The sequence below is a fragment of the Oncorhynchus nerka genome, linkage group LG28 (assembly GCF_034236695.1).
Source record: "Oncorhynchus nerka isolate Pitt River linkage group LG28, Oner_Uvic_2.0, whole genome shotgun sequence".
In the NCBI taxonomy this organism is placed as follows: Eukaryota; Metazoa; Chordata; class Actinopteri; order Salmoniformes; family Salmonidae; genus Oncorhynchus; species Oncorhynchus nerka.
The window spans coordinates 67,928,553-67,950,654 of NC_088423.1; the positions used below are offsets into that span (position 1 = coordinate 67,928,553).

The following is a 22,102-nucleotide window of genomic DNA, read 5'->3' on the forward strand; positions in this document are numbered from 1 at the left end:
CTCTTATACTCACAGACATGATTCAAACAGTTTTAGAAACTTCATAGTGTTTTCTATCCAAATCTATATCCAAATCTATATATCTTATCTTCTGGGGATGAGTAGCAGGCAGTTGAAAGTGTTCATTCAGTATTGTTGTAATTGTCATTATTATAAATGAATAAAAATCTGTCGATTTAATCGGTATCGGCTTTTTTTGGTCCTCCAATTATCGGTATCAGCGTTAAAATCATAATCAGTCGACCTCTAATACACTTCCTCAAAATAATCTGAATGAATCGAAGATGTTTTTACTGATGAGATCTTAGTCGCACAATTTTACATCTAACTGATGTTTGGTGCAGCATTTCTAAATGAAAAAATGTGCATGAAAACGAGTCGTCTCTTGTTGAAGGACAACAAACACTTTACTGAAGAATCCCTACTGTTGACCAATCACTGACAGAGGGGCGTAGACTGCGCCTACCAACTTCAGCTTGCCTCACCTTTTTGTGTGCCCGAAAAACCCTTACCGAAGTCCAAAACTAACAAAAACGTCACGTCGTCATTTATATATGCACTAACTCTTCCGAACTGTTTCATCTGGGAAGCATGCGGGCGCCTTTAGTCACGTCTCTATTTGGGTCTTTAGGGTGCTCAATATAGAAAGCCAACTCCGTTGCTCTTAGCTACTCATTTTTTCCACTGATTTTCTCTGTACATTTGCCTTCCTCCTGTAATTCTCCAGCTTGTGTTATCCACTGGAGTCCTTCTATTAAGTTCTTGTATAAATACATTGCTGTGTTGAGCAATGGGCTGCAGCCTTCCAGCAGTAAGTCCTGTCAGTGGCATTGCCTTGTAAGACAGCTGTCAATATGAAAATGTCCAGTAATACAGTGGTGGTCACTGGTCCTTTTTGTGGACGTCTGTGTGTTTGATGTCCACAGCTCCACACAGAGCTTTTCCAGGTGTTTTCTTCACACCTGGTTTGACCCACTCACATCAAAAAGAGAGCCCTGAAAAGTGTTAGCTGCACTGGTGTACTAGGAGCACAGTATGCTGGTCCTCTGAATCAGTCCCACCGTTAAAGGATTAGTGTATATAAAATGGATTTGGGCCTTCTTTTTAGTATGTATTGGGGTGGGTGTTTGTGTCTGCGTGTGTGTGACCAAGAGAGTGAAAGATTCTCTGAGTGAGTGAGTGAGTGAGTGAGTGGGTGGGTCGGTGGGTGGGTGGTGTTTACAACCGCACTTGTGTTGGAGCAGTGCCCAGGGAGTTGAGGCAGATTGTCAAGGTAAAACAACATCTAGTGTGATCATTTTGCCTTAGTATAAGGAGGAAATATATACAGTACCAGTCAAAAGTTTGGACACACCTACTCTTTATTTGGACTATTTTATACATTGTAGAATAATAGTGAAGACATCAAAACTATGAAATAACACATGGAATCATGTAGTAAACAAAAACGTGTTCTAAAAGTAGTCACACTTTGCCTTGATGACAGCTTGGCACACTTTGGCATTCTCTCAACCAGCTTCACCTGGAATGCTTTTCCAACAGTCTTGAAGGAGTTTCCATATATTCTGAGCACTTGTTGGCTGCTTTTCCTTCACTCTGCGGTCCAACTCAAGGTCATATAATGCAGCACCTCATCACTCTCCTTCTTGGTCAAATTGGCGGTCTTTGGCCGCCTCTCCTTCCAGTTCTCTGCTGCCATGCAGCACTCTGAAACTGGAAACACTCTCCCTCACTCTTTAAGCACCAACTGTCTCTGACAGATTACAAATAGCCCACCTATAAACAAACAACTACCTCTTTCCCAACTGCCTAGAGGTGTGTTATTGGTCATTGTCCTGTTGAAAAACAAACTTATTTAATTTTATTTATTTATTTTGCAAAATTTCTACTTTGCACATTCTTCCATTGCAAAACTTGTTTTGTTTTACTGATAGTCCCACTAAATGAGAACGTTCAAACTAGATGGGATGGGTCGTCCTGTTGAAAAACAAATGATAGTCCCACTAAGTTGCAAAAAATGCTGTGGTAGCCATACTGGTTAAGTGTACCTTGAATTCTAAATAAATCACTGACAGTGTCACCAGCAAAGCACCATCACACCACCTCCTCCATGCTTCACGGTGGGAACCACACATGCGGAGATCATTCGTTCACCTACTCTGCGTCTTACAAAGACTCGGCGGTTGGAAACAAAATCTCATCTTTTGACTCATCAGACCAAAGGACAGATTTACACTGGTCTAATGTCCATTGCTCGTGTTTCTTGGCCCAAGCAAGTCTCTTTTTCTTATCGGTGTCCTTTAGTAGTGGTTTCTTTCCAGCAATTCGACCATGAAGGCCTGATTTCACGTAGTCTCCTATGAACAGTGGATGTTGAGATGTCTGTTACTTGACCTCTGAAGCATTTATTTGGTCTACAATTTCTGAGGCTGGTAACTCTAATGAACCAATCCTCTGCAGCAAAGGTAACTCTAGGTCTTCCTTTCCTGTGGGGGTCCTCATGAGAGCCAGTTTCATCATAGCTCTTGATGGATTTTCCGATTGCACTTGAATAAACTTCTTAAAGTTCTTGAAATTTTCCGAATTGACTGACCTTCATGTCTTAAAGTAATGATGGACTGTCATTTATTTTTGCTTTTTTGAGCTGTTCTTGCCATAATATGCACTTTGTATTTTACCAAATAGGGCTATCTTCTGTATACCACCCCTACCTTGTGACAACACAACTGATTGGCTCAAATGCATTAAGAAGGAAAGGAATTCCACAAATGAACTTTTAACAATGCACACCTGTTAACTTGTTATGGTCGTGTGTCTTATATCATTTTAAAGCTATTCTCGTTGTCAATCCCACCAAAGTGTCCGTGTTCAAATAGGATTTTCAGCGAATGCACTACAAACGATTATGTTAGGTCTCCACCAAACCACAATAAGCACAGCCATTTTCCAGTGAAATATAGCATTCACAAAAACCAGAAATAAAGATAAAATTAATCACTAACCTTGAATTATCTTCATCAGATGAGACTCATAGGACTTCATGTTACACAATACATGCATGTTTTGTTTGATAAAGTTCATGTTTATATAAAAAAATCTGAGTTTACATTGGCTATTTAGATTCACTAGTTCCAAAAACATCAAGTGATTTTGCACATCGTTTCAACAGAAATACTCATCATAAATTTAGATGATAATACAAGTTATACACGTGGAGTTATAGATATACCTCTCCTTAATGCAACCTCTGTGTCAGATTTCAAAAAACGTTTACGGAAAAAGCAACACATGCAATAATCTAAGACGGCACTCAGAACAGAAGCCAAATTAGCCGCCATGTTGGAGTCAACAGAAACCAGAAAATACATGATAAATGTTTCCTTACCTTTGATGAACTTCATCAGAATGCAGCCCTAGGAATTCCAGGTCCACAATAAATGCTTGATTTGTTCGAAAATGTCCATTATTTATGTCCAATTAGCTACTTTGGTTAGCGCGTTTGGTAAACAATTCCAAAGTCATAAAGCCCGTCCACTATAACGTGACGAAATGTCCAAAAGTTCCGTAACAGTCAGTAGAAACATGTCAAACGATGTACTGAATCAATCTTTAGAATGTTGTTGTTTACATATATCTTGAATAACGTTCCAACCGGAGAATTAGAATGACTTCAGATGGCCGGTGGAACGCAGGTCCTTCCCCTGTGAACGCACATGGTGAAAGCATGGTCAACTCGTGGCAGTGGTGACAATTTCCTGTGTCATTCGACCCCCCTTCACATTAGTCATCAGACAAAGTTCTATTGACTGTTGACATCTAGTGGAAGGCGTAGGAAGTGAAAACTCATCCATATCTCGCTGTAATTTCAATGAGAGCTTGGTTGAAGATCTGACACCCCCAGAAAAAAAACAGGAAGTGGAATTTCTCAGTTTATTTTCTGATATGAGTTCTGTTATACTCACAGACATAAATCAAACAGTTTTAGAAACTTCAGAGTGTTTTCTATCCAATACTAATAATAATATGCATATATTAGCAACTGAGAGTGAGGAGCTGGCTGTTTACAATGGGCACCTTTTCATCCAAGCTACCTCAACACTGCCCCTGCAGCCATAAAAAGTTAATTAAAATACATTCCAGGTGACTACCTCATGAAGCTGGTTGAGAGAATGCCAAGAGTGTACAAAGCTGTCATCAAGGCAAAGGGTTGCTATTTGAAGAATCTCAAATATAAAATATATTTTGGTTACTACATGATTCCATATGTGCTATTTTATAGTTTTGACGTCTTCACTATTATTCTACAATGTAGAAAATTGTAAAGATAAAGAAAAACCCTTGAATGAGTAGGTTTGTCCAAACTTTTGACTGGTACTGTGTATATGATATATCGTAGAAATAATGTACCGATGATCTACAGCAGATTTAGGTTGCAGACTAGGCCTACACATTTCAATTTCAATTTGGTAATCAGAAAATCTGGAGCACTAGTGCAGTGTGTGTTTTGATTGTGACCTAGGGTATTTCCCTTCAGGGAAGTACAAAGTGAGCTGTGCATCATTGAATATGAAACCATTGCAATGCAGAATTACATTTCAATGCACTACAATTATGTGTTCAATATCAAGCATTAGCCTACCAGTACAATATTTGCATTGATGTTCTATTTTGGGGTTCTGGTTAGATTGCATCCATTATGATTGTATTGTTTTTGAGAGCCAACCAGTCACGTCTGACAGCCTGGTTGCTGGGCAGACTTGATGTGTTATGCCAGTTTGTTTTGTTTCCCCGGTCTTTTCCCATAATGACCTCTATTCATAGTTAGTCTACCCATCCATTACTGCTGTGGTGTTTTAGGAATACATAACCAAACACACACACGCTGTGGTCTTTATTTGGGCAGCATAATATGTACGGCTGATTTAATGTCCTAAAATAAGGCTATGACTTGATCGTCTAATTGTACCTTCAGCCTCTATGAGCGGTTAAGGCAGGTGCTGGCTAGAACTCTGTGTGGTAGGCCTATGGTGAAGAACACCACTACTGGCTTGTATGGTGATGCTGTGCAGATGCTGGTCAAGGATCGGACAGATCCTAGTCCTAGACAGAGGTAGGAGTGAGACACCACACACACACACATGGTCTGAGCAGGGCCTCTGCTGCAGAGGGAATAGTTAGGGTCTGCAGCTGTGTCTCTGTCTGTGTTAATGTGTGTACATCCAAATCACATGTCCCAAGCCCATGTTTACTCTAGAACTGGCTTTATTTTCCAGGAGCGTTGTGTTGTTGTGTGTCTGGTCTTCATGTAAAGATGACACCCATGGAGCTATAGGCCTCCTCTGGCAGACAGACGAGACATCCTCAGGAACTCTTAGTTTCTTTGATCAGAACCAGAAACCCGGTCCACTCTCCGAAATGTCCATGTTCTGTGTGTAAGTATTTGATTACACTGACTTTATGGCCTTTGAATATTTACCATATGTGATGTTTATACAGCATTTTGCCTCGTGTAACACTATACTTTATCTTTTGAGAAATCTGTGGATTAGGCTGTATTGTTTTACCTGGTTCATTGTAAGTCTAAAATGTTTTGCATATGATTAGGTACATTTCCAAGGAGCTCTCTTTTCTCCGTCCAGGGTGTTTTCTCTCGAAGCTGAAACTATTCATTGCAAACAGGAAGGGAACTCAATTTCCTGTGGGTTAATCTTGCTCTTGGTAGCTTCCTGTTCCATACAATCACGACCACACAGACACACTGACCTAATACTCCATAAGGAACTTACCTCACAGCAACCTTCACATTAAAGTCAATCATGTTTGTGTTTAGATGTATCCTCCCTATATGAACTATACACTCTTCTCCAGCTGTACCCGCAGGAGAACCCTTTTTGGTTCCAGGTAGAACCTTTTTGAAAGGGTTCTATTTGGAACCAAAAGGGTTCTACCTGGAAACGAAAAGCGTTCTTCAAAGGGTTCTCCTATGGGGACAGCTGAAGGAGAGTATGAAGACTACTAGCTATAACAAAGGTGCTCCAAAAACCTGACCAAACACACCAAAGCATGAATGAATGTTTGAAATGTTATATTGGCGTCAAATCGCCAATTGGCAACCCATCCCTTATGGGATTAATTAACACACAAACAAACATTATAATAATTCACTATGGTAATTAAATTATCATTCTTCTTCTGGTGTTCTCTGCATTGTGCATCACATAAAGAGTGAAAAAATGTAAATAAAAAGTAAATCAAAACATGATAGTAATAAGGTTATCTGAACAATAATTACACCCCTAGAGCAGTAAAATAATTTATGCATGTACATTACTGTTCAAAAGTTTGGGGTCACTTGGAAATGTCCTTGTTTTTGAAACAAAAGCACAAAAAATTTGTCCATTAAAATAACATCAAATTTATCAGAAAAACAGTGTAGACATTAATGTTGTAAATTACTATTGTAGCTGGAAACGGACGATTTTTTAAATGGAATATCTACATACAGTTGAAGTCGGAAGTTTACATACACCTTAGCCAAGTACATTTAAACTCAGTTTTTCACAATTCCTGACATTTAATCCTAGTAAGCATTCACTGACTTAGGTCAGTTAGGATCACCACTTTATTTTAAAGAATGTGAAATGTCAGAATAATAGTAGAGAGAATGATTTGATTTATTTCAGCTTTTATTTCTTTCATCACATTCCCAGTGGGTCAGAAGTTTACATACACTCAATTAGTATTTGGTACCATTGCCTTTAAATTGTTTAACTTGGGTCAAACGTTTTGGGTAGCCTTCCACAAGCTTCCCACAATAAGTTTGGTGAATTTTGGCCCATTCCTCCGAACAGAGCTGGTGTAACCGAGTCGGGTTTGTAGTCCTCCTTGCTCACACACGCTTTCTCAGTTCTGCCCACACATTTTCTATTGGATTGAGGTCAGGGCTTTGTGATGGCCACTCCAATACTTTGACTTTGTTGTCCTTAATAAGCCATTTTGCCACAACTTTGGAAGTATGTTTGGGGTCATTGTCCATTTGGAAGACCCATTTGCGACCAAGCTTTAGCTTCCTGACTGATGTCTTGAGATGTTGCTTCAATATATCCACATCATTTTCTTTCCACATGATTCCATCTATTTTGTGATGTGCACCAGACCCTCCTGCAGCAAAGCACCCCCACAACATGATGCTGCCACCCCCGTGCTTCACGGTTGGGATGGTGTTCTTCAGCTTGCAAGTCTCCCCCTTTTTTCCTCCAAGCATAATGGTCATCATGGCCAAACAGTTCCATTTTTGTTTCATCAGACCAGAGGACATTTCTCCAAAAAGTACGATCTTTGTCCCCATGTGCAGTTGCAAACCGTAGTCTGGCTTTTTTGGGGCGGTTTTGGAGCAGTGGCTTCTTCCTTGCTGAGCGGCCTTTCAGGTTATGTCGATATAGGACTTGTTTTACTCTGGATATAGATACTTTTGTACCTGTTAGTAACCGCAAAACACCAGTCTCAACTTCAACAGTGAAGAGACGACTCCGGGATGCTGGCCTTCGAGGCAGAGTTCCTCTGTCCAATCTTTGTGTTCTTTTGCCCATCTTAGTCTTTTATTTTTATTGGCCAGTCTGAGATATGGCTTCTTCTTTGCAACTCTACCTAGAAGGCCAGCATCCCGCAATCACCTCTTCACTGTTGACGTTGAGACACTTTTTTGGGGGGTACTATTTAATAAAGCTGCCAGTTGAGGTCTTGTGAGGCATCTGTTTCTCAAATTAGACACACTAATGTACTTGTCCTCTTGCTCAGTTGTGCACTGGGGCCACCCACTCCTCTTTCTATTCTGGTTAAAGCCATTTTACGCTGTTCTGTGAAGGAGAAGTACCCAGCGTTATACGAGATCTTCAGTTTCTTGGCAATGTCTTGCATGGAATAGCCTTCATTTCTCAGAACAAGAATAGACTGATGAGTTTCAGAAGAAAGTTCCTTGTTTCTAGCCATTTTGAGCCTGTAATCGAACCCACAAATGCTGATGCTCCAGATACTCAACTAGTCTAAAGAAAGACAGGTTTATTGCTTCTTTAATCAGGACAACCGTTTTCAGCTGTGCTAACATAATTGCAAAATGATTTTCTAATTATCAATTAGCCTTTTAAAATGATAAATTTGGATTAGCTAACACAACGTGCCATTGGAACACAGGAGTGATGGTTTCTGATAGTGGGCTTCTGTACGCCTATGTAGATATTCCATTAAAAAATTGCCGTTTCCAGCTACAATAGTTATTTACAACATTAACAATGTCTACACTGTATTTCTGAACAATTTTATGTTATTTTAATTGACAAAAAAATTGCCTTTCTTTCAAAATGAGGACATTTAAGTGACCCCAAACTTTTGAAGTGCGTGTGTGTGTGTGTGTGTGTGTGTGTGTGTCCAAGGGCACTATTTTGGCAGTGACACTCCCATGTTTTTTGATTCGTTAAAGGGATGATGACTGATAGTAGATTGCGACATGTAATCAAGGAGCGCACAGAACAGAAACTTCCCCCTCTCCGCCTGTGTTTCCTGTTTGCTCATGAGATCACACATACCTGACCACTTGACCTAACCTCATCACCTGTTCTCATCACTTTTGGTTTCTCATACTGTAGTTAGACAGCTGAGACTGAAAAAAGGGGCATCCCCCGTTCAAGTCAGTGTTCTGTAATTCTATTTCTATGGAGGTGACCTGTCCCAAGCTTCCTCATGCCTTTGTCCCACTGATTATCCTGCATGATTACAGATTCTCTGAGTGAAAACTACAACTGTAATCATCCTGGATATCAGGAGTTATTTATAGCAGTTTGTCTTCCATCCAGCATGGGGGAGTAATGAGGAGGGAGCATTTTTCAACCTGCATTCTGTTTGGTTTTTCTTTGGATTTTCGTCTACCATATCAATTGTGTTATAGTCTCATACATTATTTTAACTTTTCTACAAACTTCAAAGTGTTTTCTATCCAATGCTACCAATTATATGCATATCCTGGCTTCTGGTCCTGAGTAACAGGCAGTTTACTTTGGGCACATCAGTCAGGCGGAAATTCTGAAAAAAGGATCCTGGCCTGAAGGAGTTTTAATGAGTTAGGTAGCTAACCTTCTCATCCACAGCTAAGACTCTCAATTGCTAATCAGAGCACCATCGCTAGACAGAGAATCAGGATGAGGGAACTTGCTATATACCTTAACACTACAACACAGAGCATGACCGAACCCCAGTCGCCCTACTGAAAGCTCTCTGCCACAGGTTACTTCTGGGCTGGCTGTCAGTAGTATGGCCTGCACTGTGCTGTGTTGTGTATTGTCTTTGAAGCAGGCCGGAGAGGAGCTGAGGCTGCTGTCTCTGGGAGGGCTCGGTAACACAAAGAGCCCCTTTAACCACAGATCAAGGCCCAGGCTGTACACTGGGCTGTCCACACCTGCCTAACCTTTGTTTCTCAACAGGGCCTCTCTGGCCACGGCTCAAGCCTGACTAAATGTGAATCCTGGTGTAAATATACCAAACATCCCCTCCCGCCAGATCAAGACATTCATTGTTTTATGTAACTCTACTTTGGGATTAGATAATCACCATTTTGGGGGTATTTGTTGCTGTCATATTTGTTCTGGAACGTCAGACGTTGTTTAGCTATTCATTTGCTTTGGCCCTATGCTACAAGGCTTAATATTCCTGTAACAGTTTCCATCAGATAGTATTGTTAGCATTTGCTACATGAGTCAAATGGGGGAATGCAAGGCTGTGCTTTCCTGGCTGAAACAATATTCACTCCCAGTGTTCTCCTACTGTTCATGGGTGTCTAGGAGGGCAGAAAAGGTCCCGGTCAGGGATTTGGCCATCTGCATTTATCTTCAACAGGAATGCTAATGTTCGGTGGTATTGTTCTCTGTATTCAATGTGTAGTATCATAGCAACAAGTTTCACTGGCCTTTTTAAATAGTGTCCCTGCAGATGGCCTCTTCAGGATTGTTCCCAGTAGTAGAACACAGCAGCAGTAGCACGTCTTTTTATGGCTGTAACAGCCATGCATAATGTCATCAGATTAGGACCTGATTTCTGCAGTGTCCTCTCTGTACCAGACCCTGTTCTGCACTCCACTGACACTTCACAACAAGCTGTTTTAATCACTGCTCCAGATTATGGTGAATCATTAAAAAGATAATCCCATCAGAGGAGAAGACGAGAGCAGAGTTTAGCCGCACTGGAGTAAACAGTCCTCAGTGATCAAGAGCTCCTCTCTCTCTCCTCCTGACTCACTAACCACCCTTCTCTGACCCAGAGGCCTACCGATAACCGTTAAGCCCTACGCCCTCATGACCGGTACTGCCAGTCACACCCTACCGATGCGGTAAGGCCCTTCCCAGTCAGACACGTCCCACTACTAAGGCCACTCTCTGAGTCACCACAGCAGAAGAACCACAGGAGGGGAAGAGGGAGGAAAACAATGGACGTTGGAGATTCTTCAGCGTGTGTCTGTACTGTCTTCTAACATCTGTCCCCACGGCTGGAAGGGTGTGTGTGAGGGGGTTGGTTAGGGTAAGTGCAGGGAGAGGCAGTGAATTATAGGCCTTCTTCATTGTCTTAGGATCCCGTATTGAGAGAGAGGTCATGTATTTATCGTTAATGCTGTACATAGATACTCTGCTGGAAGTAGTTTGCACGTGTATGGGATAGAGACAAATCTCTTTAAAATGTCATCTGTACACGGTTTTAATTGAATGTATCCAGTTACTGGCCATACAGAGTATGTATGTCAGTTATAGCCTTGCCCCCCCCGTACAGAGTATGTATGTCAGTTATAGCCTTGCCCCCCCCATACAGAGTATGTATGTCAGTTACAGCCTTGCCCCCTTCCTCTCCCCTTATAGCTTCGCCACTCAGTGTCCTGTTCATCCTAAGACGAGGCCCCCTTGTCACATGGTCCACAAACATCATGGACATTTCTCTCATGGCTTGGGGCCCCGCTGTCTGCTTTGCAGTGTACTGTTGGCAAAATGTATGATCTCCAGCCTTACAAACACTTGACAGGAATGTGGGGTGGGGGGGGGGGGGCGGCTTTGGCTAAATGGGTCAGGTCCCCCCCACATAATGGCGGGCCGGCTGTGGGAGTCTCAGGGGCAGACAGTGGGAGGGAGGAGCAGCACAAACCCTGCCTGCGCCAATTATGGACATTAATAACATCCACATTGAAATGCCATGAAAATCAGGGTCAAGGGGTTAACTGTGTTCATTACAGGGAAATGGGAGTTTAAGAGAACAACTACATACCCACACCCTGACTAAACTACCATACTGTACATACCCACACCCTGACTAAACTACCGTACTGTACATACCCACACCCTGACTAAACTACCATACTGTATATACCCACACCCTGACTAAACTACCATACTGTACATACCCACACCCTGACTAAACTACCGTACTGTACATACCCACACCCTGACTAAACTACCGTACTGTACATACCCACACCGTGACAACACTAGCCCTCCTCCTACCCACACCTTGACAACACTAGCCCTCCTCCTACCCACACCTTGACAACACTAGCCCTCCTCCTACCCACACCTTGACAACACTAGCCCTCCTCCTACCCACACCTTGACAACACTAGCCCTCCTCCTACCAACACCTTGACAACACTAGCCCTCCTCCTACCAACACCTTGACAACACTAGCCCTCCTACCCACACCCTGACAACACTAGCCCTCCTCCTACCCACACCCTGACAACACTAGCCCTCCTCCAACCCACAGCCTGACAACACTAGCCCTCATCCTACCCACACCCTGACAACACTAGCCCTCCTCCAACCCACAGCCTGACAACACTAGCCCTCATCCTACCCACACCCTGACAACACTAGCCCTCCTCCAACCCACACCCTGACAACACTAGCGCTCCTCCTATCCACACCCTGACAACACTAGCCCTCCTCCTACCCACACCCTGACAACACTAGCCCTCCTCCAACCCACAGCCTGACAACACTAGCCCTCATCCTACCCACACCCTGACAACACTAGCCCTCCTCCAACCCACACCCTGACAACACTAGCCCTCCTCCTACCCACACCCTGACAACACTAGCCCTCCTCCTACCCACACCCTGACAACACTAACCCTCCTCCTACCCACACCCTGACAACACTAGCCCTCCTCCTACCCACAGCCTGACAACACTAGCCCTCCTCCTACCCACACCCTGATAACACTAGCCCTCCTCCTACCCACACCTTGACAACACTAGCCCTCCTCCTACCCACACCCTGATAACACTAGTCCTCCTCCTACCCACACCTTAACAACACTAGCCCTCCTCCTACCCACACCTTGACAACACTAGCCCTCCTCCTACCAACACCTTGACAACACTAGCCCTCCTCCTACCAACACCTTGACAACACTAGCCCTCCTACCCACACCCTGACAACACTAGCGCTCCTCCTATCCACACCCTGACAACACTAGCCCTCCTCCTACCCACACCCTGACAACACTAGCCCTCCTCCAACCCACAGCCTGACAACACTAGCCCTCATCCTACCCACACCCTGACAACACTAGCCCTCCTCCAACCCACACCCTGACAACACTAGCCCTCCTCCTACCCACACCCTGACAACACTAACCCTCCTCCTACCCACACCCTGACAACACTAACCCTCCTCCTACCCACACCCTGACAACACTAGCCCTCCTCCTACCCACAGCCTGACAACACTAGCCCTCCTCCTACCCACACCCTGACAACACTAGCCCTCCTCCTATCCACACCCTGACAACACTAGCCCTCCTCCTACCCACACCCTGACAACACTAGCCCTCCTCCTACCCACACCCTGACAACACTAGCCCTCCTCCTACCCACACCCTGACAACACTAGCCCTCCTCCTATCCACACCCTGAAAAAACTCAAACTGAGTCAAACAGGAATTCTGAGCAAAAATGTAAAATGTTTCTGGTCCTGTAACTTCTTAGTCATATAATATTAGTAAATTATTCCCAGTCTGGCCATTCCAGACATATTAGTGTGACACAAGGCTATGCTGTGTCACTTATTGTGAACTCCATGGCTGTCTCCACCCTGCTTCTCAGCTATCCCAAACCAGCATCTCCATTTCTGGATCTGGCACCAAGTAGCTGGGATATATATTTGTGCTGTCTTCACCAGGTCCACTCAGCATTAGCCAGACAAAACATGAACTGTCTAGAGGAGACTGTAATAGCCCTGATGATGATTACTGTGATGATGCGGATGAAGAGGAGGTTGGTCATAATGTTGTTAGGTGTTTGCTTGCTTTTCTTTTTCTTCTCCAGCGTTGCTCCTCTGCATTAGAGCAGCTGTATCATTACAGCTAAATGCCTGGATACCAGAAGGGCTTGTTGTGCATCAGTCAGACTTGTAAAAGTGGATTTGTGGGTGCAGAGCTGTGATTTACAGCTGCAGGCCAAAGCGCAGTCACGGGTGGAGCAGTACTGTGGGGAGGACAGGACAGAGGACAGTGTTAGACCCAGAGAGGGAGGGAGCTGCCTGTTTGTGTGATGAATTCACCACCACTGTCTGTCTGGTCGCTGGTGTTTCCTTTTGTACTGTTACTGTTTAGTTTAATCCACACTGGCAGGCAGCACTGAGGTCCAGGTAGACCTTGCTCACCTAGAATGAACCTCAAAACAAACTGAAGATGGTCCATCTTTTTATAGCAAACAAATGTTCACTTGCACTGTAAACCAGATTGAATCTGTGTGGGCTGTCTGCTCTGTGCAACACGCGTCTATAATGTTTGCAGATTACACTTCACATTGGTACTCACAAAGGTGCAAGCAAACACTGTCAGTCTCTCACCCCCAGTGATCCAGTAACACGACATGTGGGATACAACGGTAGGCGAAGCTGCTGGTGTGTGTGTGTGTGTGTGTGTGAGACACTGCAGTGGTGACGTCCCAGTGGTCTGTGGTTCAGTGTTTGGGGTATAATAGTCCTCAAGTCTCTCTCTCTCTCTCTCTGTCCGCTGGGTACCTGGTAAAGAGCATTGCCCTCCAGGCAGCCTCCGCCCCCTCTTCTCTCAGCATGAAACCCAGACCATCAAAAGTGCTCTGCAAACGGAGAGAGCACATGATAAGCTTTTAAAACCGTGCCTGAGTATCCAGCCACCCAGAGACACTCCGAGGTCTACCACAAGTTCAATCTCTGTCAGCCTTTAGAAGAAAATCCATACTTTTTGGAGTATTGTTTTTTACACTGGCACTAAATATATTACCTCCTGTGGACTTTTACCCTGTTTTGGAATGGTGATTATCACAGTGTTAACTGCTTACCCTCATTACCCTAATGATGTTAGTGACACCTCTCTCTCTCTCTCTCTCCCTGTCTTAGAGCTCAGCGATGGAGGAAACTGTAATATGGGAACAGCACACAGTGACCCTTCACAGGGTAAGTGTTTACCTCTCTCCGTTACTCTCTCCTTCTCCTCCCCATTCCTATGTAGCCCTCTCCATCCCTACATCATCATCCCTCTCTCTCAGTGCCGGGAAGGCCAGCTGCAGGATCAGGAAGTGATGAAACACACAATGGGCCCAGCATACAGATGTCAGGAAGCTGTGGTGAGGAAGAGGGCTATGTAGCGTCCTCTTCCTGTGTGTTTCTCTTCTCTTCCTGTAGGCAAGCCAGCCCCATGGCTCTCCAGGATCACAGGGAATACTGTATGTTGTGTGGACTACACATGAACTAGTCTGTGAGTGCCTAAGGCTGGGAGTTGCCAGTGACCTCACGATACGATATTATCGTGATACTTTGGGACCGATACGATATGTATTGCGATTCAATACTGTGATTTTATTATGATTCCATGGTCCAAACATATTGTTCACCATGTGTCTGCTGCAGAGGGATGAGAGAGAGCCATGATAAATGTAGTCATGGAAATAAGTGTGCAAAAGTAACTAAACTAAATAAAACAGTATTACGATATTGTCAAAAAAAGATACGATATATCGTCAAAAATAATATCCTGATATCTAACTGTAGCAATTTATTTTTCTGTCCATCACCATTAGTACCCTATATAAATATCAGCTTTTAAAACTTTTTATTTTATTTTTTAAATCCATGGATTTACAACTTTTTTGATTAGAATTAATTCGCTGACCAGTGTACAATGTTGCCAATTATTTTTTTTGTCGGGGTCTCAACTTCCTGATGAGAGTTAGAATAGTAAAATACACAAGGTGCAATTTCTACATGTGGTTGTGCATCAGCAGTGTTTCTCTTGACATGTCATTCACAGTGATGATCGTCCCATGTCCTCCATCACTTGATTGAAAGAGATTATAAATAACCAGACACTGACGATGATTTACAGTTGATGAGAAGCACATTTACTTATGGATAATTATATGGGTTAGAAAAGTCCTCTTGATTGTTGCTGGTCACCTGTAAAAGGTGAGAAACTGTGTTTTAAGAGTTTGATTTAGGAGCAACGGTTGGTTCGGCGGCAAACTCTTGTTGTGCGTCTCCCGATTTAATATAGGCTGTTTCTGGTCGTACATTAAGTGATCGAAAGTACAATGTGATATCGTTTACTAATTAAAACGTAAAGGTAGATCATCAGGAATGTGTATGATTGATTACCTTGCATTTCCTTGTTTATTGGAGAGGGTTCTGTTCACTTCCTGTTCAGAGAATTGACTGACAGATGGGGTGCGTTGGAGCGCATAGTTAATGAATGGTACGGGTAGTGCTCTAATAGCTTTTCTCCAGAGGGACATAAATGTTCATATCCCCAAAGTCTAGTTATTCATTAAGCATGGCTTAGCACATTCATTGAGATATGTGCTGGGATATATTCAAGTATGTTTATGATCTGAACAACGTTTAGATTGTTAATTAATTGGTGTGTGAAATGCCTTGTTTTCATTGGTCAAATGCACTAGGGGTAAGGGTGTAAGAACCCTGTATTCTCATTGTTTAAGAGACAGGACAGGGAACGGGTGGGCATGCTGCCGGTTACGGGCATATTTGAAACATTGATTTTGTTAGTCACTCCCACTCAGATAGCCTATCAACATGGCATAAGTCATGGCAAAATGTGTACAATTGCATAAAACTTGCTTCAAAACAGACACGTTTTCTCTACGCCCCATGGCAAATGTGTAGAATTGCGTGAAACTTGAGGTGGGCCCCCTGAACCAAATCTCGCTTAGGCCCCCCTTGGGAGCATGTTTTCAGGAACTTTGGTCCCAGGAAACAGAGAATTTCTAATTTGGTCCCAGGTTGAAATAGTTTAAGAAACCCCTACACTAGACCATTGGAAAGCAAAACTACTGCAACAGGAGTAGATTCACGACAGTGGTGAAGGCATAACTCTGGCACCACCCGCTCCCTTTCCAAAACCATATTATTATCCCACTTACACTGGTATAGGCCTACCACTTAAATTAGTTTACTCCATGATTGCACTGTGGTAAGCATGCTATTAAGTTTTTTTGTGTTTACACTTTTCAATGACATACACTCTCAGGACTAGACTAGTGAAACAGGTGATGTGTTGACATGGATTATCTCATTGGCTGTCTGGAGGGGTGCAATGTTTAATAACATAACGACCATAGGAGTTGGCTCCACGACACTAACAGATCTGGGACCAGGCTAGAGGCATGCAGTCAATGTGTGGTTTTGCCAGTGAGCGGATCACCATCAGGGTTATTATAAGTGTCTCTCCTCTCAGTCTCCAGTCCTGAGTGGCGTCCTGGCCTGGCCATCTGTCAAGAGATCAGGAGTCAGGACAGAGTCAGGCTGGCTGTGATAATGGAGGAAAAAAAGATAATGGAGGCTCCAGTCAGAGGTGACAGACTGACTAGAGAGGAGAGAGACCTGAGAGCAGATCAGATCACTGCCAGACACGTCTCCCTCTCTCTCTCTCTGTCTGTGTGTCTCTCTCTCTCTCTCTCTCTCTCTCTCTCTCTCTCTCTCTCTGTCTCTCTGTCTCTGTCTCTCTGTGGTGTCCAACCATGGTCATAACACACACTAATCATTTTTGCTATAGCTAGGCCATATGAAGGGATGGTTTATGATAGCTTCCTTTTGACTTAAATAGAATGACTAGAGTTTAGAGTAGCTGTGGGTGTTTTCCTATGTATCGGATCTGCTACGCTAACTGGACTGAGGAAGTATGGGCTATGTAGTCTACTGTGTACAGTATTATGTCCATCAATTGCATTCAGGCAAAAAACTTACAGATGGAGGAAATGAAGAAAACATACACTATTGTCCGAGACCTCATGTCCTCTCCAACTTCTGTTGTGTGTGATGTGTGCAGGCCCCAGGGTTTGGGTTTGGCATAGCCATCTCAGGGGGCCGGGACAACCCTCACTTCCAGAGTGGTGAGACTTCCATTGTCATCTCCGACGTCCTGAAGGGAGGCCCAGCAGAAGGACTCTTATCGTAAGTGCAGAAAACACTTTTGATGGAGATTTTCTGTGAGCATGATTTTTAGTTCAGCACGAGCCTTAATCTGTGTCTGGGTAACCAGCCCTATATGTTACCGCTATGGTCCTGATTTGGGAGTGGTCAATGTAGATCCTGACCGGGATTGAGCCTCCTTGTTTCCCTTCTCCTTCCAGGGAAAATGACCGTGTGGTAATGGTCAACGCGGTGTCCATGGACAACGTAGAGCATGCGTACGCAGTGCAGCAGCTTCGGAAGAGTGGAAAGAACGCAAAAATAGTGAGTTGTTGTATTCCTCAGAGGAATGAACAACAGGCTAACCTTAACGTTATGGCCCTCGGCAAATACATGAATGTACTATGAATGTCACCCCAGGGATTTAGACACGTTTCTCACTTCATTGAGTTGATAAGAGGTCATTTGAGGTGGTCGAGAATGACATTATGTCCCTTTCTTTCCCCCACAGACGATCCGAAGAAAACGAAAGGTTCAGATCCCGGTGTCTCGCCCGGGGGACAGGGAGACTATGTCCGAGCACGAGGAAGAGGACACTGATGAAGACGATGGTTACGAGCAGCACAGCGGCCGCGGCGGGCCCACCAGCGCCTATGGCGCGGCGAGCGGCGGCACGGCCAGCAGGCGGACAAATGACCATGAGCGTGAACGCAGCAACAGCAGCCGGCGGGAACACAGTGCCTCGCGAGAGAGGAGCATCTCACCCCACTCTGGCCGATCCCAAGGCTCCTCTACACCGTCCCGCCCCGCCAAAGTCACCCTTGTCAAGTCCCGCAAGAATGAAGGTGGGCGCCGCAATGTCCAGCTTAGGTCTTTCTTTTGCGTTGTCAGTTTGACCCTACAGTTTAAGGTGTGGTATTGCACAGGGCTCTGCTAATATTGTTTTGTTTTTGTTGTTCAAAGTAGAGTATGGTCTGCGTTTGGCCAGCCACATCTTTGTGAAGGACATCTCCCCAGAGAGCCTGGCAGCACGGGACGGAAACATCCAGGAGGGAGACGTGGTGCTGAAGGTGAGAACCAGAGACATGATGGGGCTGGTCGTTATGCACAATGACCTGGAGTGGGAATGCCACCGGTTCAAATCCTGGGACGGGCACTCAAAGAAACGGGAACTGAGATGCAGAGCAGAAATATACTAAGCATACCACTTCCCATGAGGCAATATTTTGGGCCTGCATTCACTAATAAGCTAGTGTAAATATTGGAAGGTTGCCAGGGCCTCACAAAGAGTTAGAGAGGGGGGGGTATACAATGTCACCCCTTCACACGAACTTAGAACTCAACACAACACACCGTTTCACTGTGACATCTAGTCATTCTAGCCTCTGTTTTATATGTCCCCTCTGAGAGAGATGCCTGTAATGTGAGTTCAAAGTTCATTAGTGTGCTTCTCAGTACCCAAGCATTCCATGCATTCCATCACTCTCTTTGGTTCCTGACTAGTCGGTCGCTGATGGGAAAGATCTACCTCATCACAAGAATGTAGACCCTGGATTCTGACTGTCCTATGTTAAAAAAAAAAGGTCCATGTATAGATCTCAAGTCTTTACAAGTGTAGTAACTATGAAAGCGTGTACAGGAAAGAGGGATAACGTGTGGTTGTGGGACTTTAGCCTTCCCGTATAAACATTTAAACAAGGAGTGGTGATTTCATTTTTATGCAATATTGTATGATGGTATGTTCAATCTCTCACAGCAAGTGACCATACGTAAAGCACTGTGCATGTGAAACATTTGCTAAAGCATAGCATACATTTTTAAACGTCATTATATATCTTTTACTCCATGGACAGGTATGGCTTTGGCGTATGTGTGCTGTTACACGAGTCCAAAGTTAAACTGTACAATGATGAGAATGAATCCTTCCTTAAACAGCTTAAAAATAGTTTTAAAAAACTCTCTTTTTTTCCCTCCCAGATTAACGGCACCGTGACCGAAAACCTGTCATTAGTAGATGCTAAGAAGCTGATCGAGAGGTCAAAGGGCAAGTTAAAGATGGTGGTGCAGAGAGACGACAGAGCCACGTTGCTCAACATCCCCGATATGGACGACAGCATTCCCTCCGGCAACAACTCCGACCGAGACGGTGAGATGGAGCTCTGTGCGTTCTCTACAGGACGGTAACCTCAATCAATCTCGTGTTTTAACGACCTCATATTGATTAACACCGTTTTGTTTAGCTCACAATATGGCATGATTTTATGAGGGTGCCATTTCCCAGAGGTATCTGAAAAGGAAAACTTACTACTTCATCCTTTTTCTACTGATTTCTTTTTCAATGATTCAATCGCCATATTAAATACCACTTTGCTCTAACAGACATTTCAGAAATTCATTCACTGACCTCAGATCATTCCTCTCGATCCCATGATCGAGCACGGGGCAGTCGATCCCGCTCCCCTACCCGGTCTGAGCCCTCGGACCCCTCCCGACACTCACCACGGCAGATCAGCAATGGCAGGTAAAGAAAACACACACGCTACACACACACACACACACACACACACACACACACACACACATTACACAATCGTCATGGGACAGCTGTCATACACATCACACAGACACCCACAGCGCTGCAACTCAAGCCTCATCGTGCATCATGTTAAAGCCCATAAGTGGTTAGTTAGTGTTAATCACCAGCACTTCTAGGGGCTGTGTATAAATCAGTTGATAATGAAGACACAGTATGAATAGAACAAAAATATGTGGCTCTATGAGCCCAGCAGTGCCATAATGACCTGCTGTAGGGGTCAGAGGTCACAGAGAGGCAGAGGAGAGTATATTGATGCTTTTCCACATCGATGTCCCGTCCCCTGTTCCCCTCCCTATAGCTCACCATATAGTCTCCCTATATACAGTGTCCATAATAACTCATCACAACCTAAAGGAAACCACCAGCCTGGAATGGACCAGAGCCTCAGTCAGTACAATGATAACTATATATTTGATAAACTGTCTAAATATTAACATGTGCCTCATTTCTCCCATTTTCCCAGTCATTTGAATGTCTTGTTTCTTTCCTCTGTTGCACAATTTTCTCTTTCGATCTCCTCAGTTGGAGGCTAAAGTAAGTTTGCATGGAAAGCAGTGAAGAGATGCAGTAACCGGCTTTGACAGACATTAAGTAGTGGCGACTGGCTTGCCTGCATAGCTGCCTGCGTAGCTGACTAAGTAGATAGTCGCTAGACAGAGAAGTAGACCAGTAGATGAGTTGCCTTGACTGAGCGCGGCTTGACAGTTCCTCTCAGATTGGACAGGAGGCTTGGCGATGTTAGCCGGGCTGACTGTATGTAGTGTGTTGACGCCAGAGGGGCTGGAGGGAGGGATAGAGCTGTGGAAGGAAAGGCTGCTGCTGGTTTCTGATCACACGGCCTGCCTGCCGTATCACAGCAATTAACCAGGATGAGGATGGATTGCCCAGATGGAGCTCGTGTGTCGAGCGGAAAGGCTCTGAGCCCTGGAGGAGAGGGTCTGTAGAGAGAAAGCCCTGGATTCAAAACGAAACACTACACAACTCAAGTCAAGTGTTCTGCTTCCAAACTCTACCATGTCCTCTATTCCCTTTCCTGGTTTGGCTATTTCTGCTGCAGAGCACACATATGGAGGGTCAGATACCTGAAAAGGCACTACTCATTTCAGATTCTGCCAGTATTGGTTCTGTCCTTTTTGAATCACAGTGAACAGTCCTATTTATTTGACAGAGATTTGACATAGATTTAGCATCCCGTAGCCCCCTGCAGTTGCTGAGCACTCTGTGTTTGTACCTGTCGTTAGCTCCCTCCTCAGTGCTGCTGTAGTGTTTTGTAGACATCCTGATATGATGGCATTAATGCAAATAAGCAGCTGTAGCATTGATCTGAAATGGGAAAACGGACCGCCGGTTGGTTGGTACTTCGTAGCGGTACTGGTCTCTCCTCAATGCTCTGGGTCTAAACCCCAAGCCCTGTCAACCCATATGGAATCAGATGAATGGCAAATCAACAACTCCATGGAAAACTTAGTACCCACTTGAGGCAGTGGAGAACATTGTGTAATGGCATTAAAGTCAATTCGTCATCAGAGGCTGGGATGAATGAAGGCCTGGCTAGATAGATGCTAGATATCTGGAGGGACCAATTGTTAGTGATTTACAGCTGCCTGTTTGTCACCAAGCCACTCCAGTAACCAACTACCGTAAATCAGCCCCAATATAACTGTCAACAATACTGTGGAATAACAATTCTTGTCTCAATGCAGGAACGCAGGGACATTCTTACACAGAATACTCCCACTGTAAGTGTCACAATGTCACAAAAACACCCTGCCAGTAGTTGTTGAGACCATCCTAGAGTTTAGGCTAGTACTTAGTTTAGTACTACTGATCTACATCGCTCTTTCTGTCGTGTTTTCTTTCCAGAGTTAGCCTTTAGGTTTGGGGATTTTGAATTGGTGTTACTTGTCTTCTTGTACATACACAATGAGTAGCATAATATATGTTGTATTCCTGAGCCTTGAGCACTTTGTTTGAATGTTGGTAGTCTAGTTCTAAGCCATACTCTGTTTGCTCTTTATGAATGTCAGTCAAGAGGGACTAAATGGTGAGTGTCAGCAGGGATTGGCTATA

At 44.1% G+C, this 22,102-nt stretch overlaps 1 protein-coding gene across 14 annotated transcripts in view; it reads left to right on the forward strand.

Annotated features, from left to right (window-relative positions):
* The window catches only part of LOC115113578 (tight junction protein ZO-1-like), a 179,298-nt gene that overhangs the window by 110,482 nt on the left and 46,714 nt on the right, over positions 1-22,102 (forward strand). For 9 of the 14 annotated variants that reach the window (XM_065013035.1, XM_065013036.1, XM_065013032.1 and 6 more), the window contains 7 exons: positions 14,413-14,469; positions 17,354-17,478; positions 17,658-17,760; positions 17,948-18,281; positions 18,400-18,506; positions 19,414-19,582; positions 19,816-19,957. In XM_065013035.1, the coding sequence (XP_064869107.1) occupies positions 14,413-14,469; positions 17,354-17,478; positions 17,658-17,760; positions 17,948-18,281; positions 18,400-18,506; positions 19,414-19,582; positions 19,816-19,957 (1,037 nt within the window). The remainder of the gene's footprint in view (positions 1-14,412; positions 14,470-17,353; positions 17,479-17,657; positions 17,761-17,947; positions 18,282-18,399; positions 18,507-19,413; positions 19,583-19,815; positions 19,958-22,102) is intronic. The other 5 variants (XM_065013034.1, XM_065013038.1, XM_065013045.1 and 2 more) reach the window with 1 other exon arrangement.